A 22,439-nucleotide genomic window follows, 5' to 3' on the forward strand; every position below is an offset into this window, starting at 1 on the left:
AGCCACTGCATGTGTTTTAATATATTTCCTTGCAATATGAAAATTAAAAATAATTACGATATTAAAAGTTTAAAAGAAACTTGTGCGGAAGGGGTTACGTATGAACGTATAGAAAAATGAAATAAAATTTTAAATCATACAAAGACACTGGACATTGGTTTAATATTAAATATAATTTATCTCAGAGAAGATTTAGTAATATGAAATGAATTTTGAATCGAAGCACTAGCTCAAATAGACAAAAGACATTATAAAAACTAATAATTAGCCTTTACAGTTGAAATGACAATGAGAGGTGACATGACAGAGCAGAGTTGCCAACTGACAAAATAACGTTTGTCGACTAAAGTGAGGCATACAAATTTATGTTCCGTGCCTCTGACATAGGAGAGACTGGAGTCAAATACAGGAAACATAACTGAAATAAATGAAGATTGAAATTGAAAAATAAATATTATATAGGATATTTAGTTGATTGAAGAATTGAGTAAAGAATTCAAACTATTTTTAGAATAAAAATAGTCAAATAAAAAATAAGGTTAATAAATGAATAAACTCAAAAGAAATTGAACTAAAATAATTATTAAAAGAAAAATAACATACATGTGACGTTTGTGACGTACCAAGTTAAACTACAAAAAATCGTTTGCATAAGGATACAATGAGTCTCTACCTTACTGCGGCCTTAAAGTTAATGCTAGACTGTCCACTACTGCATAATAGATGTAAGGAAGATGGCTTTAAAAAATGTCTTGAGGACAACACAGGACAAGTATCTAAAATAGCAATTCACACTCGGGGTCTTCTAACATTATTGCCACAAATTGGTCGCATTGCTCCTGTAGTGATCCTTTCCCAAGTTAACATGTTCCTTTTCCAACTTGGCTGCACCGTACTGATCACGACCAAATAGTCATAACTACGTATTTATTATGCTACATTTTATCTTTATTATTACACTGTTGCTAATGAATAATCCATCAACTCAATTTAATTGTTAACTAATCATCTTCCTTGTTGGACTACGTCTTTTCGTTTGGATTCATCTCTATTATTCGTGTAGGAAGCTTCCTCAGGTACAGTAAAAGGTTAAAATTTATACAAACATTAAAAAGTCACAAAAATGTCACAACATGTTAACAAGAACAGTATAATATAATACAATAATTATATTTTATCGCTGATGTCCAATTATCGAAACATGAAGCCAGGAGAAAAAGTAACTTGTTTTCATTGAGCTTAGTGAAACAATTTGAAAATATTTTTTTTTTCAAATTGTTTCACTAAGTGATCTAAACTAGTTTAGATGTTGTGTCACTGTTTACAAACTTACCACTAGATGCTATTTTTAACAGCATCAAAAATAACTGGAACAGCATCTCTCCGCATACCAAGATCAGTTTAGATGATTTCATAAGAATTTTAACATTTATATTTGACTCTAAGATCTTTTTGTTCAATAGTAATTTCTTTAAACAAATCTTTGGCACTCCAATGAGCACTCCCATACTATGTAACTTTGTTTTGGATGAACTTATAACAACGTGTAAAGAAAAGATACCTTTTCACATACCTTTTATTAAACGATATGTTGATGATTTAATTTTATCGGTCCCTGAAAACAAAGTAACTGATGTTTTAAACACCTTTAACGCCCAATGTGAACACCTAAAGTTTACGGTTGAGAGAGAGGCTGACAATATGATTCCTTTTTTAGACATGCTAATCCATCGTGGCAATGATGGCATGCTAAGGACAGAGTGGTATCGTAAACCTTGTTTTAGTAACCGTTTTATAGGGTTATCAACTTGTCACACATCGAGTTCAGAGACAAGGGACTAAAAAAGCTGAGATCTATATTATAAGAGAACTCCTATCCTATAGGGCTGTTAAATAAACTCATTTTCGGTTCTCCTTTTCCTTCGCATTTTTCTGACAACCAAAATTTTCATAACAATGAGGTCCGACAATTGACATTGACACACAACACATCAGTGATACCATCTAAAATAACTTATGGTTGCCTACATTCCAGTTCTGACACCGAAGCTAATGAACATCTTCAAAAATGTTAGTGGTTTAAAAATTACAACCAAAAATGTGAAAACGGTATCGAAGTTATACACAAGAACAAAAGATCCTTTCACAATACAGGAGTCATCGAATGTTGTTTATTCTATACCGTGTACCAATTGTAACAAAATATACATAGGAGAATCATCTCGTAATTTTCACAGTAGGGTGATCTCACATCGTAGCGATATAAAAACCAAAAAAATAAATGCAAGTGTATTGACAGAACATGCATTAACGTTGAAACATGAATTTAATTTCGAGGATTCCTGACAAAGGAAAAGAACCATTCAAAACGTGTTTTCTTGGAAATGTGTTCCATAAAATCGGAACGTAAAAAGTACGTCTTGCATCAATAAAAGGTCAGACATAGATAAACTGAGCAACATTTATTGTTACTTACTGGAAAAACATCCAAAATAAAATTAATATCTACCTGTACCTACATAAATTACACTTATATGCATACCATTACAAGTTTAAAAATTAAAATCACTTAAGATCTAGTATTTCTTAAAAAGAAATATAATATTAAGTACACCTAATTACTTTTTAATCATAAGGTTTTTTCTTTTTATTCTCTATGTGTAAGAGTTAAAACACACCAGTAAAAGATGACAAACTAAGTTTTACTATCTGTACCTAAATTTTAAAAATTTTAGAATGTGTTTTGTCCATTATTTTATATTTTATATGTGTGTTATTAATGTTAAGTGTCAATGCTTTTACAAATAATCTCAACGACTAGTAAGTTGCACTGAAGTACTGACTGCAACCCTAATAAACTGTGTTGTTTGTTTATATCGACAGTCACTAATATCCAGTAATTCTTATATAATATATATATATATATATATATATATATATATATATATATATATATATAAATATATATATCCATTTAACAATATTGTATATATAAACTTTTACAACCAACTCTCACGAACTGCTTTTATCCATAAATAAAATATTTAGCATTTTATTACAGCATTGTAACGGTAAAAGTTTAAATCATTATTTATACAGCGCGCTATACAGCCTCTATTAATGAAGCCAAAGCTTTTAAGCTGCCAAAATAAAACACGAAAGTTTTATTAATTTACTTTATTTTTTCTGTTTCTCGCCGGTTTTTTATTAGAAACATTTTTGAGCCAGATCGTATTTTTGCTTCAGTTGCTCGCTATAATGAAAGACAAAAAGTTGGCCTTTTATTCGACGAAGTATCGACGGCTGAATAATAAGACATTTTTACGAAAAGCCCACACGAGCAGCAGAAATTCTTTTTCACAGGAAATTTCTATTATATGGATAATAATGTAAAAATAAAGAAATCTTTTGACGCAAACGAATCTAGAGATCTTTTTTTAATGAATGATACATGTTTTGTTTTTTTTTTAAGTGAAATATATATATATATATATATATATATATATATATATATATATATATATATGCTCTGAATACAGTGACTTAGATGAAAACAGATAACAAGAAATCAATGTTATTTGGGGCGATTGTGTGAACAGTGCAATTGCCAATAAGATTTTTGAAAAGAGGCATCTTGAAGGCATTCCAGATCCAGCTGAAACCGCTAAATGTCACAGTTTAGTTGACAGCAAATCTAGAGGAAGATGTACAAGGTGTTATAAAATGAACAGCGAGAAAAATGGCTGAGTTTACGCTATCAAACAGACTAGTCGTGTGAAATTGCACTGCAAAGGATGTGAGCGTAAATTCTTATGTATGGAGAGTTTTTTCGATACCCACAATTGAACTGTACGCAATTGATAGGCGTGACCAATTATGGTACACATAGTCTATGAAATCAATATTACTTTTTTATATCCAGAAACTGTGTATATTATTTTTTGACACAGCTATCAAACATTTATTTTTTACAATAAAAACTCATTTATATTTTTTGTATATGTAGTACATTTACATAAAGTATTCTTAAAAAAAAGCTGTTAGTCTCAGGCAGGCAATTAAAATCAAAACTCCTAGACAGTGTTAAAGCAAAAACAAAGCAAAATCAGCTGTACGTCTTCACGGATTTTTCAACAACTACTCCTAATATACCTTTTCATATCTGTATAAGATTTTTACTTTAAATCAACTATTTGTTCCCAGATAAACTGGTGTATTGATAATAATTCATAACATTTACGGAATTTTTAACTGTTCTTTTCTTTAATTGTCCCTCTTGACAAACAAAGCCATAAATTTATTCAAATACCTCAACCTTTTAGTTATAATGAATTCCATCAAAGACCGTTTCGCTGTTATTTGATAGATAATAATCGGCAAATTCAATTATAAAAAGCGACATGCTCGTAACTGATTTTACGACATCCTTAGCCTTGGCAACGTCTATTTCATTCATGACATGAGGTCGCCATATTTATCTTTATACTGTTACATAAACCGCTTAACACTTCTATTAATAAACAGCAAGTACAACCATAAAAATGCTTTTAAGTTTGTGGTGCAAGCGACAAGATGATATCTATTCTAAGATTACAACGTAACTTTCTACTTCTAATGTTTACTGTTAGAATGTAACAACACTGGAATATCGATCGAGTTAGAAAAAGTGTGCAGTATCTACCTTTATTTAAATTCTATGCAGCTATTAGTCGGGTAAAAGGTTACAGTTAAAAACGATTTCATTGTTTATGTGGCCTTAATGTTAATTTCATTTATTGATACGAATCTATAACTAATGTTCAACAAGTAGAAAGTAAAATTTGCAATAACCTTAAGTTTATTTATTCATTTTTGTTTCTATGAATTGTAGTCATATTATGTATTAAGGAAACATTCCTTCTAAATATTACTACGGCATAAGGTATATAAATGCAATAATTTTTCGAAATCTCGATGATCTCATTATATAATAGTAGAAAGCCCTCAAACTAGAATTGCAAACTCTGACAGAAAGGACGTGAATATTTTTGGTTTTGTACTAAGTCGTCCTAAGAATTTTGTTTAAGAATAAATGTCTAAAAAAAGAAGAAAGTGTTCATGTACACCCAGTAAAAAAATTGTTTTTTAAAACACCTCCTAACTTATAACTGGACACCTAATCATACCTAATAGGTCAAGGACGTATAATAAATAGAGTCAGGGAATGCTGTAAAAAGTGTCCTAAACATGAATACCTCCGATTAAGTTATTGTATACGAAGTTGCACGAAGTTCACGATCTTTTACGAAGTGACGTTGTGTTTGCATATTTTAGGTGACCAGCAAATTTTATTTTAAATTTTTGAATTTCATTTACTTGATATTTTAGTACTGCCATTTAACTGTCTTGTTTGTGGTCGCGGAAGTTCGGAAAGCTTAACATCACTTTTATGTGTTGATAGCCAGTCAAGGCGTTTTCTTTATTTAATAAACAAATTATTATACAAATTTGAATTCGGTTTCGCCAGATAGGAAATCGTATGATTTCTCTTGTAAATTATTAATCCTTAACGATTTCAATAAAATGTTTTGTTTTTGGTTATTAAAGTCATTTAAATATAATTTTTCAAGCAGGTCTTTAGGGCATCCGATTATATGTCAAGTTTAGAAGGCTGCGGGGTCTATTTATTATAGGTCATTGTAATAGGTACGATACATAACCTCAAAAAAAAAATAATAAAAACACTATTCAAACGAAATGTGTGGTTTTATTTAATCTAAAGATAATTATAACAAAAAATAAGAATAAATATTATGGTAACAATAAACAAAAAGGTAAACTCCAATTTGAGATGTCAGTGTTAAAAATTAAAGTTTATAAAATTGCGTGATGGCAGTAGGTAAGTGGTCTGCAGACTTCATTGAAGTGTATACATTGGGTAAATTCTACCTTAACTTGGCTCTACTTTATTTCTTATCTTTAAATTTCAGAATGGTATTTAGTCGAATAACCTGTGATGTCTGTCATGTATGTATATATATATATATATATATATATATATATATATATATATATATATATATTGTTATGATGTATTGTTTGTTAATGATGAGCAATGAGTATTTTTGATAATATAATATAGGGTTTTTATCGCGGTTCTCAAAGAATTAGTTTGTAAGTATTTTTTTTAAATTATCTTTATTATATCTATTATGAAACACATATATATCTAACCTAGCCAATGTAAATTTAAAATAAACTATCTTTAAATTGAAATTCTTATGAAACTAATTAAATTCTATAGACAATGTAAAATTTAAACAAACTATCTACAAAATTGAAATTGTTATGACACTAACTAAATTATATTAACAAAATTTTGTACCTTTCTGTCACTGAATGCCTAAATGAACTGTTTTCCACTATATAGATTATAATCACCACTCAAATGTCTTCTTCTCAGCTTCGGTTATCCTTTTTTTTTGTGAAATTACTTTTTCCAATTATCAGCTTCCACCAATTTAAGATATTTTTCTTCACAGCATTTATAAACCACCAGGTAAACCAGCAAACCAGCAAACAGCATTTATTTTTATTCTTCTTTTCAATATATCAATATCCAATCACCAAAAATATTATTTAATTTTAATATTCAATTAATACTTCTTCCATTATCATCATTTATACATAACATAATTTTTAATCTTCAATAATACCTTCTTTATACTGTTTCCCAATCTTGATTTAACTCACTATATTGAACAATTGTAACTTATTGACTGCCTCTAACTAATTTTCATACTAAAAAACTGGCCATCATAGTAACTCATAACTGATTGACTAACTGAATGGACTTTCTTACTAAACTGCCATCTTGAATCCAAATCACGGGTATTTATATCTTTTCAATCTTCCAGAACCATCTGGTAAGAAATCATGTTCGATTTAGTTCTATTAAACACATGTCTGAATTTTCTGGAAACAGTATATGTTCGATCCACAGACATAACCATTATTTAGAGAATGTTCGACCGTAAACAAAGGTCAAATTCTGCATTCTGGAGAATTCGTTAATTTTCTATTGATAATTTTGTTGACATTTAGGCTTTTCAGATCAGAATAAACACTTAAATCAGTAAATATATATATAAATTAAACATTTTAAACTAACATTATTATTATAACCCCACTTTATATTCCTAATTATTTAAAATGTCACTTGGAGAGTATTTATATCTGTCTGTCACTCACATGTATAGTTGGTTGCCTAGTCACATGGCTCACTTAAATATATCTACCACATTATAATTACTAAAATACAACTTTTTACAATTATTATATGCTAATTTCTTAAAAATGCCCTCACATAAATATATTTTTATAAAATTCTCTAGTATATAACTTATTAAAATAACCAAATTTAATATCTAATATTATCTAATGTGTAACTTATAAATTAATTTCTATAAACACCAATCATATCAATATATATATATATATATATATATATATATATATATATATATATATATATTATATTGGAGCCATTATCAAGAGGGATATGGTTCCGTTCGAGTTCAGGGTCTCAATCTGCCTATTCCCCTCACTCGTAACGTACCAGTATGTTGTTCTGTAGATCTGTAGAAATACAAGAACCGTCAAACGTCACTGATGTTTTAATCTGCCTACTTCTCAGTGTCGAGTAAAGTCGTACTCGAAAGAAACCATATCGCTCTTGATAATGGCTCCAAATTGGTGCCGAAACGTTGAATTTTAAATTCTCAACGCGGTTCTTCCCGAGAACTTTTCATATGTTCGAATAAGTTAAGTTCGCTTGAACTAAACTGCCCCAGCAAGATGTGTTACTACCTGATTGACAATGGCAAGTGCGACTTTGCCGAAACGTCGTCAAAATAATGTTTTTTTTTTTCAAAACCAAAATTATTCAACGCGGAGTCAAGCCAGGAAAACCACAAAAAGCACATATAGCTCGCGCGGAAATTTCAAGTGTAACATCTATAATATTGTCAATGACTAGAATAGTTAAATAAACTACTGTGACAAAAGAAATAGTTAATTAGAACACTGCGCCATTTTTTTGTTTTCAAATATTTTAAAACTGACCTATATACATAGTCTACCACCGATTTTATAAATATCACTTCTTTTAAATGAAATATGTTCATTTGACCATAAAAAATACTCGCTGCTCTCTCAACCCCTTTCATCGCTCATCAATAGCAGGTGATGTCCATGTCGACAATACAAGTTGCCAGGACCGTCTTAGAGAGAGAAAAGGGAAATATTATCCATGTTTAAAAATTATGCAAATTTATTTATTCAGGTTTTGAATACGGTGAGTAATATTTTTTTAACAAAAAACTTTATGAATTTTGTTATGTATGAAATACTGTTATGTATGAAATGTAACTGAATACAGAAATAAATCAAAAGTATCTATTAGAATGCAGATTTTCAGTGACTATAATTATTATAAATTCTGGACAAAAGAGATAAAAATTTAAATTAAATAAAACCACTCATAGGAGAAGTTCGTTATGTAAAGTGAGAATTAAATAATATCCCTCAGACAGATATAGAGGTTGTGCCAAAAGAAGCGGGGCAGTCTAATATTTCGCGAAATTTACATTTAATACAAAATCTGCGAAAAACTTGTTCAATATTTTTCCAAAATCTATCGAATGTCACAAAACACGACCTGGACCACTCACCCCCTGGGAATTGGGCTGGAGACAACCGGCTGAAATGTTCACTGGCAATCACAATTTTTATTGAAAAATTAGATTCCTTATACAAAAATACCTAACTTTTATTCGAGACATTTTTTCGAATTGATAGATGGCGCTATAATTGAAAATTATGGAAATATTCTAATATGTCGAAAAATTCATTGCCAAATGAAAAACCAGAAAACACCTGCAATAGCTATTGAATGACTTCAAACACGACCCCCTCTCACCCCGCTATGTTGGGGAGATGGGCAACTTTGAAATCTTAAATGGAAACCCCCATTTTTGATTACAGATTCCTATTCTGTAAAAAAATTCATATAAACTGTGTTCAGTACCATAAAAATTAGTTTGCATTAAATATGTATTTATCTTTCTGCGATTACAGTCCATAAATATATCGCAAATTGAAAAAAGGTTAAGATAAAACTTGTTTATTTTTCACGAAAATTCTGAATCTGCAATAAAAAATTGGATTTTCTGTCAAAGTTAATTTAAAATCAAGATTAAATTACAAAATTTTCACATGATTACTTAAAAAAGATTCAGTACAAATCAAATACAAGAGAAGGAAAATGAGAATCTTACTCACCCAATACCGGTTGGGAAAGGGATCCAATAGCAATACGCATTGAGTCTCCCATTAAATACCACAATAGACGGTTATATACCGTAATAATATGAAAACTGCGTATCATGAGAGAAAAAAGTTAAATTTCTGTGATATGCAGACGGTGCACTGTTACTAGCATTGCATCGTAAACGAAAACAATCTGCAACGACTTTTACATCAATTTAAATATAACAACCAAATCTTTCAAGATGATTATTCTCTAAAACAGCTCTAAACATCAAAGATATGTCACTCCTAAATCCGGCTTTCTCTAGTGGTTGGTGAATATCTACCTTAGGTCCCAGTCTTTAAAAATTATTCTCATAAAGAGCTTATATCAATGAGATAACAAGGTGATAGGTCTGTAGTTTCTAATTTCTGTTACATCTCTTTTTTTATGCAATATTATCATAATGCCACAATTCCATTTTTCTGGTGTAATTTCTTAAAAGAGGCATGTATTATAAAGAGTTTTTAAGGCGCATTCGTCTCCTAGTTTTACCATTTCACTTACAATGTCATCTTCTCAAGGCGTTTTGTTGTTTTTCACACCTTTTAGCTCTGGTTTAATTTACTCTTCGGTTATATCTAGAAGTTTTTTCTGATCCTTGATTTTGTAGTGCTGGGATTTCTACCTTGGAATGTGCGCATCTAGAGTCTAGACTATATACTGTTTTGTAGTCCTCATTGATGATTTTAAGGATTTCTTGTTGTTCATATATGGCATGTCTTTGTTTATTTTTTTAATTATATAAATTTTCCTCGTTCCTGTCTTCAACTTTCCTTTTTAGGCTTTTGTTTTGTTCTATAATATTAGCTGTTTCCTTAGCGTTCAAGTTCCTTATTTCTTTCCTGACGGCTTTTGAAATCGTTTTGTTCAAATTCCTAAGCTGTGTGTGCTGATCTTTCATTTCCCTTCTTTTTTGCATTAGGTTTCTTGTGCTTTCTGTGAGTTTTCATGTTTCCTTGGCTTGGCACTTCTGTGATTTCTTTAGGGCATTCACCAACATTTCATTAAGCTCTTTAATATACGTTTCCTCTGGCACGTCTTTCTGTAGGTTACTCTCTATTTCTTCCTGGTATGCCCTTGTGTTAGTAATCGCAATGTGACATTGTTAATCCTTGTTACCATATTTCTTTTTTTCTTCTTTACGTTCAAGCTTCAGGTTTACCATTCTATGGTCACTTCCAGTTAAAAATTCATTTAATACAGTTACGTCTTGAACAGCGTCTTTCTTGTTAGTAAATATAAAGAAATGACAGAACAATTAACAACATTAATTAATTAAATTATAAAACACAATAAAATACCCGAAGAATGGAGAACGAGCGAACTAATTCTACTATTCAGAAAAGGAGATGAAAAACAGCCAGAAAAATACATAGGTATAAACTTGTTAAATACTACGCTAAAACTTACAACTAAAATTTTACAAGTGCTAATAAATCATAGGATAAGTTTAGCAGAGGAACAACAGGGTTTTCGTAGTGGAAGATCGTGTACAGATGCAATATTCGTTATAAAGCAAATTACTGAGAAATAACTAGAGTATAATAGACCAGCATTTCTGTGTCTGACCTAAAGTCAGTCTAGGTCTGTATTGACCTAAAGTAAGCGTTTGCCAGAGTAAGACTCAACGATGTAATCGATCTTCTGTATAATAGGGAAGTTCCCCAAAATATTATAAAAGCTATCGATAACATCTACCAAAACAACAAAATGGAAGTCAGAATAGATGGACAACTTACAGAACCTACAGAAATAGGTAGCGGAATAAGACAAGGGGATCTATTGAGCCCCATGCTCTTTAATTTGATCATGGATGAAATCATCAAAACCATTAACAAAGGAAGAGGATACGGAATGGGAAATAAAGAAATTGATAATTTATATAATATGACAATCTCATCTCAGAAAACTAACACAATAGTAATCAGCAAAGAACTAACTAGATGTAAAGTAGAAATTGATAGCATCAGTAATGAACAAGTAATGGAAATAAAATACCTGGGAATTACGCTGTCTAGCTATGGAGACCTGGACAAAGAAGTGAGAGATCAAGTACAAAAAGCAAATAGACTGGCAGGATGCCTTAATAACACTATATGGCGAAACAGACACATTGACAATGAGATGAAGTCAAGAATTTATAAAGCCAGTGTAAGACCAATAATGACATAAGCCTCAGAAACAAGACCCGACACAACCACAACGCAAAGGCTACTGGAAACGGCAGAGATGAGAGTACTGAAGACATTAGAAGAAAATGTAACGTACAGTGTTTAAATGATCGACACAAAATAGAAAAAAAGAATGGAATAACCACATAAATAGAATGGAGGAGACCCGTGTCGTCAAAATAGCAAGATGGAGTGACAACCTTCCATAGAGGTATTGATCCGCCAATGAACAAGCAGAATTGCTTATAAGGAGGAAGAAGAAGAAGGAGAAATATAAAGTCAATTTCGTTCTTGTTTAGGGTTAGTGGACTGCCAAGTCCACTTTTTTTGGGGACTCCTTCTTTTTAAAAATGAGTATTCATGATATATAACCTATGTATATTGCAGAAGAAATTTTATTAGAGTTTGACCCGTTATCTCTAGTTTCCCATTTCCATAGCCATATCCGTAAGGTCCAAGTATAAACTCCGAATCATACTGCTTGTGGTCTATTTTGATGTTTAGGTCTCCCATCAATATAGTATAGTTGGTGGTTACCTCTTGTATTGCAGTGTTAACGTCATCGTAGAACCATTCAACTTCTTCGTCTGTGTGGGTACTGGTAGGTGCGTATACCTGGATGATCTTTAATCGAATTTTCTCGTTTACTTTGTAGATAAGATATATAACTGTATCACTTATGCTTTTAATTGTGAATATATTCTTTTTATGGTTTTGATTTACCATAAATCCGACTCACCCTTAGAAGATTTTCCTGGCCGTTTTTCTACCACGCTGGCCTGTGCGGTTTGGTAGAAGGTCGGTCTCTCGGTTAAAGGGAGTGAGAGTGAACCACGGTTCGCGTAGGCAGTGTTGCGATCATGAAATAGACTTAACTTTACCGGGATCGTAAAGTATATCTACACGCTACCTATGGTACCAAATCAATAATCAATAAGATAGATTTAAGATCTATTCTAATATATAGTGCAGAAACTATACTGCTGGAAACAAAGAAAATACAGATATTTCGTAGATGAGCTGAAAAGATATCCATAACATTCACATAACAAAAAATTATCTACATAAGGCAATACGACCTCATCACCACCATTAATCAAAACAAATTTTATGTATCCAAAATTATATTTGAAATTTACGTCTATTATCACACGAAATTAGATAACTCACATTAAGATTAAAAGTGACAAAAACAAAATGAATACACTATTTTTATTTATTTTCAGTATTTATCGTATTTAGTCATCTTCGTCTTTATGCATGACTATAATTCTAAAAATACACTTATACTGTCAACGTTACGGTATTGTTGCCACCTACATTTAAATAATGACTAAACATTTTATACCTATTTAATAGGTCATTGTAAGATATAATTTAGTTATATTTCTGCATTAAGAAAAAATACAATGTATTGATTTATGTGCATATAAAATTTAACTGTTTAACCTTGAACTTCTTAGTACAGTCTTGTTTACCTATAACGAATTAGTTTTCTCCAAATGTAAAAACGGGAAATAAATCTCTAAAATTTTTGAATTGAATTTTTTAAAATGCTTTTGCCAGAAAGTAAGAAATCAAAATCAGGAAAATAAGGACGCATGGATGAATTCTAAGTGAAGAAAGGTTGCGGACAAGGATGTTGTATATCCCCAACATTGTTCAGAACATATATGTTGCAGCAGCTTCAAATCAGCAAAAAAAGAAAATTTAAGGAATGGAAAATACGAGCCTTTACACTTCGCAGTTTGCCGACGACCAAGCAGTTATATCAAATGATATGGAAGATATGGAGTACATGTGTACAAGTGTATGAAGAATATAAATAATAAATCTAAGGTTTACGGGTTAACAAAACAAATATCTTTGTAATGCAGTCAAGACTCTATCTGAGAGTATACTTGAACTCACCTGTAATCAGAAGATCATTATCTATTCAATCGCGAAAAAAACAGTTGACATGGCATGGACATACAGCGTTTGTCAAAAACAAGACTTCTTTAGCAAATAATACATTGGTAACTCACAAACTGTCGGAAATGGGGGACGCCAATTGGAAACAGGGCGTGACTAAAGCTAGGAGTGGCACAAATTTGGAAGAATTGAAGTGGGAAAACATAGAAAAATATTAAGGCAATAATAATATACATATCTATGGTTTCGAATATACTACGGTTACATATCCTGTATCCTTGCTTAAGATAACACATCAGGAAATGGTAGTGAGTTGTTATTTTCTGATCCAAAAGGTCATAAGGAAAACACATCATCTACATACGTTTACGGAAATCAAGACGTTACAAAAAAAACATGTAATTTTACTTACAACCATTGTGCCCAGGTGATGCAAGGTTACCTAAGCGATGAATTAGAAGTTTGATGTGCCTGACAGCATATCGACCGAACTTGGGGAAATGAAATGAATACGGAGACAAAAGGAAAAGGAATCACTCAGGGGAGGACTCAGAAATGAGTAACTCTTGTGAGTATACGAAGGAAACCAGAAAAGGCGGACTACTGGTTTGCCTGTGTCTCAAATAGGTCTCAATATCCTCAATCAGGGCCCTATAAGCAACTTACTGTTGTTATGAGAAGGTTTCATGTTGACTGAATTGACAATTAACTGAAGAAGTACAAATGTAGAACAGACGCTTTCCAACGAGAAAAAACCTACTAATTTGGTAGTCTTTATCTTTCATGGAAGAGGCTTAAATAGGTCAATTTATTTTTATAATTTATCGATACAGACGATACAGTAATTCTGTCAGATAATATTGAAGGTCTCCAAATTCTGCTTGATCGTATTCACGAGGTAGGAGAGGAAATGGGCATTAAAATAAACTCAAACAAAACCAAATTTTTAGTGTTTAGTCGTGACCTACATCCCGATGCAAAGCTTCAATTAAACGGAGTCCAAATTGAGAAAGTTCACAAAATGACATATTTGAGAACTGTGATAACGGACCAACTAGATCCAGACATAGAAATAAAACGTAGAATAGCAATGACTAAAACTATTTTTATGAAAATGAAGTCATTTCTTTGCAATAAGCATCTCAATTTAGAACTAAGACAACGAATGGTTAAGTGCTATGTTTGGTCCATACTTTTGTATAGTGCAGAAGTGAGGACGCTAAAAGTAAGTATCGATCATGAACAAAATTGAAGCATTGGAAATGTGGGTTCATACATGAATGCTAAGGACACCGTGGACAGCAAGGAAAACTAATGAAGAAGTAATAAGGAGCGTCAAAAAAGATAGAGAACTGCTAAATAATGTTAAACTTATAACTACAACTGATATAATATGTTATAATTACAACTGATCCTTAAAGGCAAAATAGAGGACCGTAGAGGTGTAGGAAGAAAACAAGTTTCTTGGTTAAAAAACATTCGTGAATGGACACAGATATCAAATGCAGGACAATTATTCCATATTGCAGAAGATCGAGAAGCCTTCGCAATGGTGATCGCCAATGTCGGATAATTCTGATATGGCACGCGAAGAAGAAGAATTTTCCAGATTCTCATTTCTGTGGGATCCCTGAGTGATACAAGAGAGGGTACATCAGATGACATATCTTGTTATTTAAGAAAAATTTAGAAGACATAATTTTGACAGATGTCAATCAAAACAAACGCATTTTATTACATTATGCGAAACTTAAAAAAGAAATTCACTTGTTCGAGAATTTTCCATAAAAGCTAAAGGGTAGTTTATATATTTTCCCATCTGTCGCTATTAAATAATAAACGATCGCCATTTTAAAACGGCTTAATAGAATTAGACAAAAATCTATAAACACATTGAGTGACAAAATAGCTTTCAAACAATGTATTATTTGACATATAATCCCAATTAAAGAACTCTCACTGTATATTTAAATGACAGCTATACCTCTATTGGTGCATTAATTTCTTTACTCCTTCGCACTGTAGTCCCATCCTTTCATAGTATTGGAACAGATTAAGAGAGCAGCAATACCAGGTTTACTGTTCCTTTCCGAATCTGCATGGCAGTTGTGTGTATAAGCAAAAACTGTCGAAAATGGTTCACTGGAGGCTTCAGGCCGAACTCCCCTTCAGTGTCCTCACTTAGATAGCTTTGCAAGTAGTGACTTGTGGGACAATTTATGGATAAGAAATCAAAAACTAACAAAAAATAATGATACTTATAATTATCATTAGACGGTACATTACAAAATATGTCATCGGACACACCGATCCCAAGACGCTTGGACGGATAGCTGCTTTTCTAATACAAATTGTATTTTTAATTCTAATGTAATTGGATGAAACCAAACTTAAGAAGGCAGAGGCTACCGATGAACCAAAGTTTCCAATATCCATACAGTTTAAAGAAAGTACAACAGGGATTGAGCTGGAGGAGAAGCCACATAAATATCAAAATTTAATATATTTCAAATTAATCTGCAATACCGCAATGAGGGCGTTGGAGGAAAGTCACATAGATTATCGGTGCTCCAAACTCATCCAGAATATATACACTAATGCAACCATGACCGTAAGATTACACAAACATACAAACTGTACAAAAATAAAAAGAGAAATCAGACAAGGAGACACGTTATCTTCAAAACTCTTTACAGCAGTTCTGGAATAAGCTTAAAAAAATTGGAGTGGGAAACCAAAGAAATGAATGTGAATCAATGTCTCCCACCTACGATTTGCGGACGACATTATTCTAATAACAGATAACCTAAAAGAGATTGAAACTATGCTTACTGAATTAGATGTCACCTGTAATGAAGTTGGTTTGAACATAAATTTTGGAAAGACACGAAACATGACAAACTTGGTACCAAACGAAAATCCAAAAGTCGACTGCAACGAAATAGGATGCGTTCATAAGTATATATACTTAGGTCATAAAATCCAAATGCCAGGGACAACCAAACTACTGAACTGCAAAGAAGAATTACTTTAGTGAGATCACCTAGTATGGGCCGCATATGGAGCTCTATCAGACATCTTCAAGAGCGACATTTCAAATTATTTCAAACAGAAGACGTTCAAAGGTGTGCTTCCAATCATGACTTACGGTGCCGAAATACTTTCCTTAACCCAGGCTACAGCAACCAAACTCACAGTAGCCTAAAGAAGTGAGTAGCAAACGTTTCAAAAATCTTACCTTGGATACTGTGACTCCTAAAGACTTCTACTAAACGTTATGTCGAAGAGGAAGGATAGCAATTTTTTTCTCTGAAGCAATGCCTATACCTATACTCCGTGGAAAAAAGTTATGGGGAAATAAAGAAAAATCGCGTTTTATTTGGGCTTCGTTTATTTAATATATTTTTGTAAAAAAAATTATTTTTGACTTTAAAAGGTGACATTTTAGTAGGAAATTTAATTTTGAACAATTTTTTTTTATAAATTTATATGCATCCAAGTAAGAAAAAGTGCATAGAATTTGCCCATAAGCATCCTAATGAATAGGGACTAATTCACCCCTTTCTCAAAACGCACCCCTTTCAATGGCAGCATTCCGCGATTTTTTCATATTTGAGGGTCCATTAACCATATTAAATAATAAAACTTCTTTAACCTTGGAGTTACTTTTATCCTATGAGCTTAGAGGTCTGTATTATAAAATACTAGAGACCATCTCATACTATATTTACTATATTTAAAGAACTCTATTATCCTAAACCAAATCTAAACTATTAATTTTTAAACCATTTTAACTCTATTAATTAGTAACTACACGTATATTAAACGAAACTTTTAAATCTATTGGTGTGATAATTTTTTCCATTTCTACTGCTATTTTTTTAATATCAATAAACCAAAGACTTAAGGCTCTTATGTCCTCCTTACGCATGTGTCAATTGCATTGATTTGCCTCGATCTTGAGTGGTTTTTAACAATGGTGAATTTTATATGCATAACAAGTTTTAATTTATTGGAAGTATAATGCTAACAATGATGAAATATGCTAATTAGTTTTGTTTAAAATTTAGAGGCGAAAATAAATTATCATATTGCAATAAAACAAGACTGATCTGGGTGTTATCCCAGACCTTCGATAAAATCGAAAGTGGTCCAGTATGTAAGTGGATCAGTTACTATAAAAACGCATCGATCTTTTAAAATAGCATCAGTTTCTCACCAGACCTACAATAATAAAATTATCATGGCATTCAAAGTAAGTCAAAATTTTATGATAGCTATGTTGTACTGTTTTTTGATGATTTTATATACGATTCTACAATAACAAAGTTCTTTAATTTTAACCACCTTTACTAATTATTATTAACATATTATTTACTTCTGTTATCTCAATCCAATATCTGTCAAGCGGAAAACAAAACTGCTAACTAGGGAGGTTAATATATTTAAAGCATTACACTGATAATCTTAACTTTTAATCTAGTTTTGTAATCTTTTAAATTTTAATATATCGATACAATACAGATAAAATAAGCAGGTTAAAATGAGGTATAGAATAATATTAAACCGAAAAGTGATACAAAAAAATATAGGAACATCACTCAATTAATCAGTGTTATGCTTACAATGTTGATCTGCTGTACAAATGGATCACCTACAAAGAAGGTATATAGAGTATCAACATTGACGGAACAAGAATAAAGTACAAGCAGAAGAATTAAAAAGGGGAATCAATGTGATTTGAAGAGCAGATCTATTGGAGTCAATATTTTATCAATAAATTGTTATATCATAAAGAAATTTTTTCCAAGAAATCTTTCATATTTTTCTATTTTAATATATAGATTTTAGTTCCAAAATAAGAAAGCACCGGGACCTGGAGGCATCTCACCTGAGCTTATAAAATACGGATCAAAAAAATTACACCGGATGATACAATGGATATTTCAGAAAGCCATAAATGGAGAACAACTCCCAAAGGAATGGACGGAGGCATATATGACATCTATATTTAAGAAAGGAGATAGAAAACGATGCGAAAACTACAGAGGAATAAGCGTAATATCATCAATAGGAAGATTATATGGGAAGATACTGCGAGAAAAGATAGAGCAAGCGATAAAAGACAAAATCGGGGAGGATCAGGCAGGCTTCACGGAAGGAAGATCATGCATAGACCACATATACACACTGGAACAACTGTTGGAAAAGAAAAAAGCAAAAAATAGAGATATACACTTGACATTTGTGGGCCTGAGAAAGGAGTATGACTCTGTACCAAGGTCAGAACTATGGGAGGCAACGTACAAATTAGAAATACAGACGGAGCTCATAGAAGCTACAAAAGCTCTGTATAAAGAAAATAAAGTGTCCATTAAAATGGGAACAAGAATCATAGGAGACTTCACCATAACAAAAGGGTTGTTCCACATCTCCAACCCTATTCAAAATATACTTAGAAAAAGCCTTGACTACATGGAAAAGAAAATGCGAAGGCATGGGAGTACCGGTACGGAACGAATACCTATATACGTTAAGCTTTGCAGACGATCAGGTAATGATTGCACAAGACCAAGACGACCTCAGCTACATGATGAAGAGACTACAAGAAGAATATACCAAGGCTGGCCTAGATATTAACCTCACGAAAACAGAGTACCTATCTACAAGTGAAGAAGACATAGAAGATCTACAGATTGATGACAACGTAACAATCAAAGGAAAGGATAAATTCAAATACCTGGGGTTTATAATCACGAAAAGCAACAACAGAGGAAGAAATTACACAAAGATTAGGACAAACAAGAACAGTAATCCGACAACTTAACTCAGTATGGTGGGATAGATACCTAAATATGAAGACAAAAACGCAGATTTATAAAACATTAGTGCGAAGTATTATGACATACGGGGCTGAAAATTGGATCATAAACAAGAAAAACAGCAGTAAGATAGTAGCAACAGAGATGGAATGCCTGCGAAGATGCTGCAGAGTAACAAGAATGGATAGGAGAAGTAATGACAAAATAAAGCAAAGAACATCAATAGAAACAGACATACTAACATATATAGAACAAAAAAGATTAAAGTGGTATGGACATGTAAGAAGAACTAGCGACAGCAGATGGATAAAGAGAATAACCGAATGGAGCCCCATAGGAAGGAGGAAAAGAGAACGACCCCGAAAATCCCGGAGGAACGAAGTAGACGACGCCATGAGTAAGAGAGGCCTAAACGATGGAGAATGGAACAACAGAGAGAGATGGAAACGGTTGAGCGAGGGAAGGCAGTGAATACTGTAGAATCCCTAAATATATATATATATATATATATATATATATATATATATATATATATATATATATATATATATATATATATATATATATAGATTTTAGTTCCTTTTATTACAAATTTATTGTATATAATTATTTTTATATATTGTATAACAGATAATTTATAACATATATTACATTAACATAAATTAATAATTGTACGACTACTAATTTTGTTTATATTGTTTCATTTTAAAAATACTAAAATATGTTTTTTAGGTTCTTGTTTTCGCATCCTTTTTGGCTTTTGCTAATGCTGGGATTTATGGTGAAGCTCCATTAGCTCTTGCTGGTACTCCTGTAGTATCAGCTTACTCTTCAAGCCCACTGTTGACAGCTCCTGCTATATCCAAATCTGTTGTTCAAACATACACAAGCCACGCTGCCCCTGTAGCCGTTGCTGCTCCAGTTGTTGCCAAAGCTGCCCCATTGGTGTCCGCATATTCCGCTCCACTGGCTCTACCAGCACATGGACCAGTACTGTCTGCTTACTCATCTCCGTTAGCCTACGCCGCACCTGCACCAGTTGTTTCAACTTACTCTTCTCCAGTTGTTTCTGCTTACTCGTCCCCCGTTGTATCTGCCTATTCAGCTCCAGTTGTCGCCAAAAGTGTAGCCAATGTAGCTTACCCTTCACATGGTCCAGTGGTATCTGCCTACTCTGCACCAATTGTTACTAAAAGTTTATCTCCAGCACCAATCGCTTATGCCGGACATGTAGCTCCAGTAGTATCTGCTTATTCTGCTGGACATATTGCACAACTTTGGTAATTGAATATATTTCGAAATAAATATTTAATTTATATATTTATAATATAAAAAATGTGTTAAAAATTTTTTTTTTATTTTATTTTGGTCTTAAGTGCACAATTACAAAAATCTACAACCCCTAAAATTTATATTATGGTTTGATTCTAGAGTACAAACTAAATTATGCAGTAACAAATGTACGGCTTAGATCATTACTATCATAGTTGTGGCACAAACTGTGTTACAATGAATGGCCTGAATAACTTTAAATAAGTTATAATGGTCTTAATAACTATAAATAGCTAGTTTAGCTATTTATATTTAATAGTCTTTTATTTATATGACACAATTTTATGGAGTATTCAAATAACTAATGTCAAAGATAATAATGGCGCCTAATATTCCCACAGGTAATAGGAAAGTCTCTCATTTTAATCATTCTCTACATTCTTTCTACTTTATCCATGGTATTTTAAATATCATCCAGTAAAAATACCACATACATTTTAAAATAACGAATTAACGTATGTCCCTAAAGTTTTCTCAAAATTTTAGATTTAAAAGTATTATTGGTAGTAAGCATTTGGATCAAGTTGCCAGTGGAAACCAAAGTTAGTAAACAACTTAAACTATATAACCAATGTCAGTTTTGACAAATACGGTTCATTAAGATGTCGTACATATTAACTTAATATTCGTCAAAGTATTTATCCTTTAGTTGGACATGTACCAAAACCCGATATTGTAAGAATTTTTACTGTTCAAAATATTTCTGTGTCAACGATTTACCAGACAATTAAAAAGTACGAACCTAATTTGCCAAAAGTGGAAGACCCTTAGACAAGGAGAGAGAGGGGACGCGTAATCGTATGAAGCCTAATTTGACAGCAACCGGCACCAAAAAAGTTGCCAGGTCATATTTTATTTCTTCAGTAGATTGAGGATAATGGATATATATCAATAAATAGATTTTTTTAAATTCATAATTGAACATTGACATAATGATCACTTTTTAAACATGATTTTATCATGACATATTTTTTAGTAGATCGATATAGTGTTTCAGTAAATCAGTATATTGAAGATGAAATCAGTAGATCTACTGAAAAATCAGTAGACCTGGAAATCCTGCGAGAGGTAGTAATGGGCAACGTACAGTCACAAAACATGGCGGTTACATCGAAACTTGCTTCACTTTTCTAAGGTTTATTAAATGAACGTTACCTGTCCTCTCTCTTTCCTTGTCTAAGGAAAGACCAATAGTTTTAACTCCTGCTCGGGAACAGAGATTAATTCAGAGTATGGAGAACCAATTAGGAAAGTCTTTGCGAAATCTTGGCCGAAGATATAATGTTTCACGAATGACTGTAAGTAGAACAATTTCTAGAAATAATTTAAAACGATATAAAAGAAAAAAGCTCCTAAGTACACACCAGCCCAGTTAGAAAAAATTCCTATATGTTGCCGTGCATTGAAACGTATTTATTTTCCTAATGATGAAAAGTATTTTACTTTATCCAATTCGGAAATGAAGGGCAACAACGAATTTTATACACGCAATATACAAGATGCACCGGACGAAGTTGGGTTTAAGGGAAAAGTGAAATTTGCCGATAAAATTTTGCTATGGTGTGCCATCTCAAAAACTGGTGTTTTACAGCCGTTTGTTGGGCGTGTTCGCGGTGAAGCTCTCAATGCTGACAATTACGTTGACAGCTGTCTTACAAAGCTTATTCAACTTATAAACACTCATCACCCCAATGATGAAATCATATTTTGGCCCGACCTAGCGTCATGCCATTACGCCGGGAGAACGATAGATTGGTTAACTGCTCAAAATATAAATTTTGTTCCCAAGCGCGACAACACTCCAAATGTGCCTCAGGCGATGCTTATAGAAGAGTTTTGGGCTGTTTT

General features: G+C 32.2%; 2 protein-coding genes across 5 annotated transcripts in view; one reads left to right on the plus strand and one right to left on the minus strand.

The window, feature by feature from the left end:
- rut (adenylate cyclase rutabaga) overlaps positions 1 to 22,439 on the minus strand; it is a 933,824-nt gene that overhangs the window by 589,943 nt on the left and 321,442 nt on the right. The gene's annotated exons all lie outside the window — the stretch shown is intronic.
- Positions 17,586 to 20,608, plus strand: LOC140433348 (uncharacterized). Its single transcript, XM_072521374.1, has 2 exons — positions 17,586 to 17,692; positions 19,992 to 20,608. Exons 1-2 carry the CDS (start codon positions 17,681 to 17,683, stop codon positions 20,541 to 20,543), a joined length of 564 nt encoding a protein of 187 aa, XP_072377475.1. The 5' UTR covers positions 17,586 to 17,680; the 3' UTR covers positions 20,544 to 20,608.

Source organism: Diabrotica undecimpunctata, chromosome 2 (genome assembly GCF_040954645.1).
Source record: "Diabrotica undecimpunctata isolate CICGRU chromosome 2, icDiaUnde3, whole genome shotgun sequence".
In the NCBI taxonomy this organism is placed as follows: Eukaryota; Metazoa; Arthropoda; class Insecta; order Coleoptera; family Chrysomelidae; genus Diabrotica; species Diabrotica undecimpunctata.